The following is a 12,360-nucleotide window of genomic DNA, read 5'->3' as shown; positions in this document are numbered from 1 at the left end:
TGTTACCCAGGCTGGAGTGCAATGGTGCAATCTCGGCTCACCGCAACCTCCGCCTCCCGGGTTCAGGCAATTCTCCTGCCCCAGCCTCCTGAGTCGCTGGGATTACAGGCACGCGCCACCATGCCCAGCTAATTTTTTGTATTTTCAGTAGAGACGGGTTTCACCATGTTGACCAGGATGGTCTCGATCTCTTGACCTTGTGATCCACCCGCCTCGGCTCCCACAGTGCTGGGATTACAGGCTTGAGCCACCGCGCCCGGCCAGTCAGCCTTTTTTATCTAGTCAGGCTTTCAACTGACTGGCTGCGGCTCCCCCATATGAGGGAGGCCATCTCCTTTCCCGTGTGCTTTATAGGTCTACCAATTCCAGTGTTCATCTGCCCAGAAACACCCTCACAGACCCACCCAGAATACTGTCTGACCAAATACCTGGGCTCCCAATGACACATAAAATTAACTCTCACACCCAGTTTATTTTCATTAGCATCATTAACAGAATCTATAATTAGATATTGTTTGTATTTATTTGCTCACTTGTTTTTCTTCTGTTCCTCACCCTCAGTAATTTAAGTCCTAGAAGCAGAGGCCCTGCTTGTTTTAACCAAATCTGTAACTCTAGGGCCTGGAACAGTGTCTGCTGTGTAGTAGTGGTTAATGTGTTGAATAAATGAAAAAAGAATCAATAAAAAAGTACCAATTATATAACTCATAGTAGAAAATAACAGAGAATACTTTGAGGCTACCCCTAGATCATGAGTAAAATCATCTTCTGGACCAAAAAATAAGCAAACACATACTGATCCGTCACGGTGTCATGTTATATGAATAATCACGCACCCATCAACACTTCATACTGGAATTCTCCCCACAGGCACTTCAAGGGATGGTTGGTGTTTTCCCCTGAAGCTTACTGTAGTAGAGCCTAATCATGCTCAAAACAGAGAGCCATATTTCTTTTACAAGTTTTCTTTTCTGTAACAGATACTGCTTTCAGTCTTAGCAGTATTCAGGTTGAGGGGAGAAGGTAGACAAGAGGCAGAGAGATTCATCACCCATGCTTGTATGTTTCACCAAATCACTCAGAAATGTTTCAGTATCAAAGCATCTTTCACTCTGTAGCCTAGGAACCATGTCACCCACAGCTACCCAAAAAATTCTGGCACAGTTAGTTGTAATCTTGTTGGCTTAGCATTTTTTAATGTCTTTCAACTTCTCAAATTACTGAAAATCATCTAGATTTGAAAATGAATTTAATAGAAGCCATGGTAGTACGAGTGAGAGACCCCTGTGAAAGCTAGGACTGTTTAGGTGGATACGGAAAGGTGGTTTCGCATTCAAAGCTTCCTCCTGCTTCCAGGGGAAGAAAGATTGGCATAGTTGGTCCTAGGGAATGCCACGCAGGCAAAGACTTCCGCCCTGTTCATTGTGCCCTTCTCTCCATGGGGCTGCAGGTCTCACTGCAAATCTCCCACCTAGTCATCCCCACACAACAGATGAGAGTCAGGAGACGTTAGGAAGAGGAGGAAAGAGATGGAAGAAGGATGAAACCGGTATTTACTAAAGGCTCAATACAGGCCTGGAAAACCTTGTGCTCTTGACTACTCTAAGAGTTTTATTTCCTTTATTTAAAAAAAATAATAGAGAGGGCACTTGTATACATATTTATGTTTTTTAAAAAAATCTACAAATGTAACATAGGAAACAAGTTAATACTAGGGAGAGAGCTGGGGGAGGAAACAGGGCCAAAGTATTTCCTGTGGTCTCTGGAAATTGGTTAATAAGAATCTAAGTAAAATCCCCTGATGTTCTGTGCAAGATGTTTCCTTCTTAACAGGTTGAACAAACCAAGGCAAACCTGTGTACATTTTCTGAAATAATCCCTTATTCGTTTGAACTATTCTACAGCTCAGAGTCAAGACACAAATGGAGTAGGGAAATGAAATCTTTCACAACTTCAAGGCCATATAAAACATAAAAGTGCCAGGAGGGTTTCTGGAGTGAGAGCTGGATCCTCATGGGCAGCATCCCCCCACAAACACTCCGTGCCCAAATTAAGCACTTGGCCACCTGTACCAAATCAGTATACCGAAAACAGAAGAAAAATTAAAAGGCCCAATAAGGCAACAATGGAACTCTGTTATTATAATGAAGGTTCATCCATCCATTGTCCAGGTATCACCACTCAAAACGAACCAACTCAAAGAGGTAAAAACTAGAGAGAAAGCATCTTTTTGGATGGCAGTTTTCAAGGCATCCCACTCCTAAGGGAAGGATGGAGTAAGAAATGTGTCCTCAGTAAGGTCCCTTATTGACTTTACCTATAAGAAATGTTTCCAGGTTTTTGTCATGTCTTCCCAAATAAGAGGTTCCAGTCCACCTCTTCTTGCATCAACTTTATTTGGCTAAATCATGTGGAACAGCTTTTGAATGATGAGTTATGCTCACAGGGAAGATGTTGTCAAATATCCAAGGGTACAGAAAACACAAACCACAGTGCAGTTTTTCTTGGCCAACTCCTCTGTGTCTGCCATCCATTTACTTGTAATTGTAGGTGATTATGTACTCCTCAGTCCATTCCCTGCTATTCTGAAGGGTCGGAAGCACTCTCATTTTGCCCTCAGAGTCATCCCATTCTACTCTCAGAAGGTCCCAAAATAGAAAGAAGCTGAGTTTCCTTTATACAGATCCCTTTAGCAAAACATCAGTCACATCACAGCACAGCTACATGCCAAGGCAAAGCAGGAAGTTAGTGAGGAGGAAATAGCCTGTTCTCTGGCTACATCTCCCTGGGTTTAAGTATTGTATTCACCAGCAGAAAATCATTTTTGAAGTTATGTTACAACTGTGCAGACTGCTCATCAAAAAAGTCACCTTGTTTTCAGCCAGGTGGCAGATTTCACACCCAAAATGTATATCCAGTAGACACCCTTAGCAGCTCATCTATATCCATGATCCTATGGTAAAATTTCTCACAAATTATTCAAATTCCCTGAACAAATGCTAGAAGAAACTCTTCAACCAATGACAATCTCAAGAAAGTGAGGGTGTCACACATGGGTAATTCCACATTCACAGTCTTTTTTCATGACATTTTATTTTTTGAAAAGAGCAGATGCATCTCACTGGAAGCTTTTATAAAAAAAAAATTCTAGGTTTTAAAAAATAGATCCCTGTGTTACTCTCAAGGCTTTTTCCTGTGGTCTGAAGAACTGAACATACTTGCCCAGGAAACTTGAGAATAGCATTATTAGAAGATCAACTTGATAAGAGGTGGAAAATTGAGGACTATTCGTTGGCTAATATTTGAGTAATTAATGCAATTTGATTTTCTTAAGTCATATTCTCACGGCAAAAATAACATCACCTCCATGGCTCTGGCCACCTTACAAAAACACTCATGTGGCATCTATTCATTCATTTATTCATTCATACCATAAATACTCATTGAATGCCCACAAAGTGGCCGAGAAAATGAATGTCAGCAGTATTGAGTTTGGTTATGTAATTTGCTCTAAAACCTGTCCCGCTCATTGCTATGCTTGTCCCTCAGAACATAAGCCTGGAAACCCTAAGCAAATTAAAATAATCTCATTTCAAAACATTCACAGGGGAATACTCCAAGGATATTTGCTGGGCTGCACACAGCCTGGGGGGCGGGGCATAAGAGCATTCTCTAAAATGTATTCCAGGACTCAGGGAGAGAAAAGAACAGCGACCTGTTCCAAGGACACTTACTCTGAGACGCCCCTGCTTTCCACTCCTGACTTAACTAAAGCAACTCCTCAGAATTCAGGATTTGAGTCTGATACAACCAAGAAACTTTCAAAGAAGCAATGGTTTTAATATTTAGAAGTTAACAGCATTTCATTATGGAGCTAAAATGCCACCATTTCTAAATAATGTAAGTTTACAATGAGTTCATTCAAAATTACAAATTAACACAGAAATTTAGAAACATCTCCCCCACTGAATTTTCTAAGAAGTCATAAAAATCCTAAGTCCATATCAATACTTCATCTGTTTAAATTACTACCAAATGCAGTTGGATGAGCCCAACTTGCCCCTGTTTTTATGTGGCCCATGAGTTTTTACATTTTTTAATGGCAGGGGAAACATTTTTTTAAAAAGAATACTACTTCTTGACACATTAAGATGATATGAAGTTCAAATTTCAGTCTCTATAAGTAAAGTTTTACTGGAACACAGCCATGCTCATTTATTTACACAGTGTCTACGGCTGCCTTCACACTATGACGGTAGCTTATGATGACTCTCTTAGCCTAAAATATTTCCTATCTGACCCTGCAAAGGAAAAGCCTGCTAACTACTGCTGATTTAAATAGTAATACAAATGTTATCCAGTGAAGACAGCTTGGAGTCATGACAAGGTTCCTCTACCCAACCACTGCCAAATCTTCTTGCCATCCTGACTTCCTTTAACCCATAAGTCAACCCATTTCTGCCTAGGAATATGCTCTTTCTTCTACAGGAAGCTGAGTGGAGGGGCAAAGAAAGCAGAGAAGAGGAATGTGTCCGGGGGGATGCACCTACAAGGGCTGGAATATGTAGAAAAGTAGAAGGAAGTCCTGAGGGGTATCACCTGCAGGGTCCATATTGTCCCCAAGCCTCATTCTAAATAGTTTAAAGCAAATACCAGAGCACAATGCCCTAAATGGCCTTCGGCTCCTTTTACCACTGTCTTAGAACCATCTGGCTTAGGAGAAACTGCAAAATCACTGTACATGTAGTCAGTGCAGTAAATTAGATGGCTATAGCAGTATACAAAGTAAAATTTACATATTTTATTCAGCAGAAAATCATTCATCTGTTCTAGTGAGTAAAATGCAGATTCTTATGTTTTGAAAATTAGTAAGCAAAGGAAACAAAAACAACTCCTAAGGTGAGAAAGCTGCCTTGTGATATGCTGTTCATTTTGACATTTTTAGTTACCTACAAAATATTCCAGGATAGACATTTAAATCTTACATCTGAGCATCCTTCTTTTTAGTTATTCAGGTATGGTAATAAAAAGTCTCCTCTCAGCTTGTCATTTGCTATTAAATCCACAGAGAATGGTAGCAAGAGCAGCAGTTAGAGAAAAAGTCAAAGAGGAGGCTCACTGCGTCACAGGGTTGCACACATGCAGACAATTTTAAGCCACGAAATGCAAATGTCTTGAATGATTTCAAGTGACAGCATGCAATGCTGATAGTTCATGCTCTGAGGTTTTCTTCATACATTTTCAAAACCAAAGTCAGTTTTCAATGATAATTTGTCAGCTCCTCCTAGTGTGTCAGCTACCATCTTCTAACAGTCAGTTTTGAAGGTGGAAATGCCCCTTTCATGATGGAGCTCCATTTTGAAAAGTAATGACCATGGCTTCCTCGGAAAGTTAATTAAAGTTCTATTTATGTCCTATAAGAAGGTCCGGAAACTGTACCTAAGAAGGATAGCCAAATAAACCCCCACCTGCTGTCTAATTCCCCTCTGATTCAAATCCAGCATGATAAATCCTAGGGTTTTAAGAACATGGATAAAAATGAAAAAAAAAAAAATCTCAAGTCCTTCTCCTTGCTAAGAGATTTCCGAGTCATTCTAACTGCTATAAGAAGATCTGCTGCTGACAGCACATTAGAAGAGTTGAAATGAAAAGCAGTAAGGGAAAGGCCAATAAAAAATATAAGCCAATAACAATGGCCAGAGTCTAATCCCTGAAAAGGCCTATGGACCACCTGCAAGTCTCAATCCCTTCCCAAGTAGGCAAGGCAGGCATATAACACTGGTCCTTTCCTCTAGTGTTCCAAGAAACGAAGGAGGAGGAAGAAGAAGGAAAGCTGGTGAACACCACGCCTCCCTGTGACTGATGCTCAGCTACTGCCCCTTCTGTAACTGCCCCCCAGGGATCCCAGACTTCACTAACCTCCCACCTACTCACAGGTTACAGGCACCCCACCTGACAGGAGCTGTTCCAAAGCATGGCTTTGGAACATAAACAAAGTATGGCTCCCTGACCTTGAATAGGTCTGCCCTGTGCTTGGCCACATTTAAAAGCATCTCATTGCTCCAATCATGAGTAGACTCCAGTAAGGACATAAATAAGACCCATGGTGAGGGACATCTGGAGAGTAAATATGCTCACTGCACTGAGATCATTATATCTCATTACACCTGCTTTTAAAAATGCTGATTCATTCATCACAGATGTCAACTGATTTGGTCGGAAACCAAGGTGGGATCCCAGAAAGAGCAGGGAATAAAAATCCAAGGGTAAAGAATGATATGGGAAGAGGAGCAACTAACTTCACTTTGGTGACACAATGAGAAGTAAACAGGAAGGACCTGTGGCAGTGAGCAAGTGAAGATCCCCACCCCTTAGCTGACTGAACAGGTCATAATATCCAGAGCCAACATTTAAATGGAACCTGCTACGGGCCAGGTGTTACTCTAAGCATTTCATACATATTTTGTGTGTAATTCTCAAAATAAGGGATAAGACAGGTACCATTGCCATCTCCTTTCTGAAGATGAGTCAAGGGAGATGCAAAGAGTTTAAGTAATTTGTCTAAAGTAACACAGATATTACCTTCCATTTACATAGCTTTTTCTTTGTTTAGGCAATACAGTCTGTCTTTTATAGAAAGTTCAAAATTTCACATACAGTACTTTATCCCATAAATGTTACCTCTTCAAAGATCCATCATGCCTCTGGAAAAAATACTGAACCCATTCATAAGCTGGAATATGGCTTAATTAATGTATAATGCTACCAACATCTCAAAATAAAACCGATCTTACACGTTCATCCGTTTCACTAATTTTAGACCAGATTCAGAACAGAGCTAGCCTCTACTCTTAAATTGTCCTTAATGTGTCATCTTGGATATGTTAATAAATAAAATAGATTCTGCAAGTCGATGCATTTTAATTTCCTCAAATGTCTTAATTAATTCCTACTGCTAATGATACAGCAATTCAGGTTTAACTATGTTGTACAGGATACATCTGCTGGCTTTCTATTGGGTCACGTTGCTGAGCGTCAGTGAAATCCAATGAAATTGGGAGGTTAGACCCCAATTCTCAAAGAATTCAAATGTCAATGAGAATAACAAGTAAAACTAAGGTGTTAGGCTCACTGCAGCACATTTTCCTCACACACACCTACTTCCCGGTAACTGCTCCTTGCCTTCTTTGTCCTCATCTTTCTCTGAGCACAAGGAAATACAACATGGTAATACTCACTTGTGAAAGTGCTTGAGGTTATATATCAAGCACCACTGGTGAGTGCTTGCATACATCGTTTTAACCTCCTTTGGTTCAGAGCTCTGGAAGGGAAGTTACATTGAAATGTGCTGATCTACTTGGACTTCATGAGGACCAGATGCAGAGAGTAGGTCAGGAAGGCAGGGCCATTTTAGAAGCTATCTCCTATGGTGGATAAAGATGGCGGAGGGCCAGACTCCAGAAGTGGAGTCTATTTCCCCTTCCTTTGAATCTGAGTTGGGCCTGTGTCTAGCTTTACACAAAAGAATCCAGCAGATGTGAAACCACGTCACTTCCAATCCTGGTACTTAAGACATTTGTAACTTTCACTTTTATGCACTTGGAACCCAGCTATCACAGTGAGAAGCAGCAGCCACATGGAGAGAGAACTAAGATACCAGGTGGCAGCCCTAACTGAGCTTCCAGCCAAAACCAGGTCAAATGAGCAAGCCTTCCTGGATGTTCCAACCTGGTAAAGCCTTTGGATGAAGATAGTTCCAGGTGATGCGGCACATAGCAAAAGACTTCTCAGCCGACCTCCAGCAACCCATAGACTCTTAACAGATCATAAATGATAGCTGTTTAAAGAACCAAGTATTGACATGGATTGTTATGCAACAATAGACAGTCAAAACCTTTCCAACCCATCTTAGAGACCCAGGTTGAAACTAGTTCCCGCCTTTTCCAGGACAAGTCATGGTAGATTCAGAAACATCAAGGTGGCTAGGATGGGACTGAGAAGCACACTCTCCAACAGGGCAGCTAAGACAGTGGACCCTGGGCCGGACTGACTAAGCCTGAATCCTAGCTTTGCCTTTTATTAGATAGGTACCTGGTAGAAGTTACTTAACTTTACTGTGCCTCAGTTTCCCTTTGAGTAAAATATAAATAATATTCCTCACTTCTAGACTTGTCATGAAGATTAAGTATCAATATCCATATACATAAAGCATTTAGAACAGTACCTGGCAAAGTGTTTGTGACTATCATTGTTTATTCTCTGTATATATACATCCAAGAAACCACCTGCTTACAAGGGATTGGCTCCACACCAGCAAGGGAGAAAACTAAGAATTTCAGTGAATGCTCAGTTTATGAGTCATCCATAACAGAAATGTCAGACAAACAGCTAAACTTTATCTGAGTATAAGCTACTCCTATATGTTAGAATTCAAACTTGGGGAAATTTACAACTGATTTCTGTTCATTAAAAGTACCAAGCTTGATGTGTATCTGATGCAGTCATGGAAAGTTATTTCATCCCCAGCATGTTCTGAGCTGTCATCACCACATTCATATCAGCTTTGTTTCTAAATATGATTTTGTAGGTCACTACAACAATCAGATCAGGTTACAGATAATAGTGGTATTTACAGATGTCATAATAAAATTAATCCTAAATGGGTTAGTATTACCAGATTAATTTTTGGTTTTTAGTTCTTTTTGGGGAAAAGGAAAATCATATGCAAGTTTGTGGAGTTACTTTTTAAAAATAACTATTGAATCTTCTGTAAATGAAACAATAGTAACCAATTCTTTTTGCTATAGGATTAAAATTAGTAAATATTTTTTTTGCCCAGCTCTTTATCTCTTCTCTATTTTAAAATGTGCATCAAGTGCTTATCTCTATTTACTTCAAAATTAATCATCCCAAATGAATTAACATATAGTTGCCATAAGTTCAAGTTTCTGAAATAGTCTTCTCTTTCAGCCAATGAGTCTGACCATAGCTCTTCTCGGGGAACTTTTCCCTAGAGTCCAAAACTCTTATTATTTTCTCACATATTTTTATTGATAAAGCTGTTTTAAATCCAATTATACTACTTAGATACTAGTCTTGGAAAATGGTTTCATCTGTTTTTCAAGACAACTATGATGGATTCATAAACGGATACCCCAGTAATTCAATCAGAGGTTCTGGGAAAAGGTGTCAGGTTTGTGCTTGTCTTCAGCATGGTAATATCACTCATCCATATTATTTATGTTTTCTCTTTCCAAATTATTCATAAGCCTTAGGTCAGCTTGAGAAATACATATTTTCATTTTGTGCTTGCTAATCATGCCTTAAATGGAGACTATCAGAGATGCAAATTAATTGCAAATTATATAAAGGATGCAAAAATTTTAAACTATGAAATTTAAATTATTAATGCACTAGTAATTCAGCTTCCAGGTTCCTTCGGCAAACACTTATAGTTCCACCTATATCACATTGTTGAATAAAAACCAAACTGGGTTATTTAGATAGCAACAAGGAACACTAGAGTTTATTACATTTTCCCCCTCCCAACTTTGCAATTCCCTATTATTTTTCCTTTCATTACTCCTTTGTGTCTGCTTTGAACCCTATTCTTTTATGTCTGCTTAACTTCAGCCTACCAGATATCACAAATGACACAATATTCTGCTTTTCCTTAAGATGTCATTCTTAATATTTTATATTCTACCTGTCTGTTCAAAGAACCTGCATCTGTTTAACAATAAATGTTTAAGCCTATTTTCCAGGGCATTTGTAGATTTATGTGTATTGTGTGATTACACACAAAAAGTTTAAGAATATGTAAGAATACTATTTCAGTAGTATTATTGAGAGTAACTGTTGGGAATACTTCTGCATCCACTCTGTAGCTGAATACAGCAAAGAAGAAAATCAGCCAAAATTTAACCCCGAAAGAACATCATATGAAAAAGAAAGCCTGGGTAAGTGGAAAGAGCATTCAGATTAGAACTAATAGGTTTAACCAAAGTTTTCATACCAGTAAAGTTTTCCTTTACTTGTATCTGTTTTCCATAAATGGAGCCCATTAGGGCTTAAATGCTTAAGTTACCAAAATATTAATAAAATCAATTGTGTAACATTTCTAATGAATAAAATTGATTTATGTGGGGTATAAGTCATGATACCAACTTGCCTTTTTAGAAAATAAAAAGAGTTTTCTAATAAATAAAATTGATTTAAGTAGGATATAAGTCATGCTACCAACTTGTGTTTTTAGAAAATGAGTATCATTTCATGAATAAGTAACAAATTAATAAAGGAAACCATTTGATTAAAATGTCTTTTGAGTTTCTTGGATAAAATGTCATGGCTTTCTCAAAACACATGTTTACAAATTCTAAATCTTGGTTTTACTGTAATTTGCACAAAAGGTTTTTAAATAGCATAAGTAAGTATCCTCAGTAATAACTAAGCTTAAGTGCATTCATGTTAACAAAATTATTTCAGGAAAAATAAATGTTGAAGCTGCTTACCTGGCAAGGTTGTTTCATTTTAATGGCTATAACATGGTATCTATAACAGCAGAGTTCACAGGTCCAGGAACCTCTCTCGCTGATCCACTTTAGCAGGCACAGCTGATGTGTATACCGAACTGACCCATCACATCGGCAGGGGTTTAACAGTTCACCCTAAAAAGAAAACAGCTCAGTGTGAATACTTGTGTCTGTGTATCTATTGTAAAAACCTAATGCTTCCTTTCTTTTCTTTCAAAGCCATTTACTCAGGATACAGCATCAGGCTCTATCCTAGAAAATGAAATTAAAATTTTATCCCTCTGATGGGACTGAAACTAAAGTCTTAAAACTATTTCAAAGATATTGCTTAGAGTTATGACATAAACATTCTACCAACATACAAAATGTCTGCAAGATATAGCTCCCAATACCCGTGGGGGAAGGCTGTACTATTAAATCTCTTTAATAACTTTTAAGTGGATGGTCAGATGCATTTCCTCTGCAGTTATTCTTAATCATTGCTAAAGAAGAAACGCATGGCATCCCAGAAAGCAGCATTATGCTTTTATTTTTTTCTAAATGTAGCATCATAAATATTGACTTAGGGCACTATATTCCTGAAAGCTTGTATATTCGTATGCAATTTCCTTACTTTTAAAAATATTACACCTATTTTCTCAGACCACACATTTGTGAGGGACATAAACTTATTCTTTCTTCCGCATGATTACTCTAAGTTTGCATGCACCTACAATGATGTTTATAATTTTAGAATTGTGTTGCTGACAGAATATAAAGTACATTGTTGGCATAATAGCCTTTCTTTCAAAGTACGTTCCTATTTCTCTTGCAAAAACTATCACATGCTTTTCACATACTTGAGATTAAGTCACCAAAATTAGCAATAAGGAAAGATCCTGCTCTTTCTGGCTGTGATATGACATACGTCTCAAGATACATTTGTAGAAGGAAGGAAAAAGAAGTGTGGATGAAATTAAGCTCAGTATTCGCCGCTGGGACATTTTTATTTGCCTTCACAGTAAGGGAAAGGGGAAAGAACGCACGCTGGAGCCAGCGCTCACAGAGCGGAACCAGAGGAGCCTCTTCGGAGGCAAACTGAGAGAGGTGTGCGCTGTCCGTGGTGCTGAAAGCTGCACCGGCGCGAGTGGGAGCCGCCGCCGGCTGCCTCGCGGTCCCGCCGGGCCTTACCTGCTCCGCGCCCTGGAAGCAGATCTTGCAGATGGGCTGGTGGTGCTGGTGCCCCGGACGTTGGTCGCCGCCGCCACTGCTGCTGCTGCGGCTGCTACACACCGAGCGCGTCTCGGGCTGGTCGCCGGCGCCCCGCCGATCGCCCTCGCCTCCCGCGTCGGCCTCAGACTCCGCGGGGCCGCCTTTTACTGCCGCCGCCTCCGGGAGGCGCCTCGGACCTGCCCCGGAGTCGCCAGCTGCTGCCACTTCCTGGCCGGCAAGCGGCAGGGGCAGCGGCGGCGGTGGCAGCTCGTCCGCGCCCCTGCGCCTCGGGGCCACCTCCCCGGGCTGCTCGCTCTGCCCGGCGGCGTGCTTGGAGGTCTCGGGGGCCGCGGGCAGCGGCGGCAGGTAGCGCGGGGCCGCGGGAACCTGGGCGGGCTCTCCCGGCGGCTGTGGCGGCGGCGGCGGTGGAGGCTGCGGGGGCGGCTCGGCGTCCCCACTCTCCGCCCCGCGACACCGACTGCAGCCGTGGCCGCCCTCAAAGCTCATGGCTGTATCGCCGCCGCCCTCCTGCCCGCCAGGCTGGCGGGCCAGGCTCTGGCTGCAGGCGCGGAGAGCGCGGAGGGGGCGGGCCGGAGGGAGGAACAGGGGAGGAGGGGGAAGGGGTCCGGGCGCCTGG

The 12,360-nt window shown here is 41.0% G+C and overlaps 1 protein-coding gene across 1 annotated transcript in view; it reads right to left on the bottom strand.

The window, feature by feature from the left end:
* Positions 1-12,354, bottom strand: part of MARCHF11 (membrane associated ring-CH-type finger 11) — a 118,289-nt gene extending 105,935 nt beyond the window's left edge. Inside the window, exons 1-2 of the mRNA XM_017524663.2 lie at positions 11,703-12,354; positions 10,512-10,667 (exon numbers count right to left, since the gene is read on the bottom strand). Coding sequence (XP_017380152.1) covers positions 10,512-10,667; positions 11,703-12,230 — 684 coding nt within the window. The 5' untranslated portion in view covers positions 12,231-12,354. The remainder of the gene's footprint in view (positions 1-10,511; positions 10,668-11,702) is intronic.
* Positions 12,355-12,360: the final 6 nt, after the last annotated feature.

Source organism: Cebus imitator, unplaced genomic scaffold (genome assembly GCF_001604975.1).
Source record: "Cebus imitator isolate Cc_AM_T3 unplaced genomic scaffold, Cebus_imitator-1.0 Scaffold35, whole genome shotgun sequence".
Taxonomy (NCBI): Eukaryota; Metazoa; Chordata; class Mammalia; order Primates; family Cebidae; genus Cebus; species Cebus imitator.
This window is presented reverse-complemented; position numbering and strand designations above follow the sequence as displayed.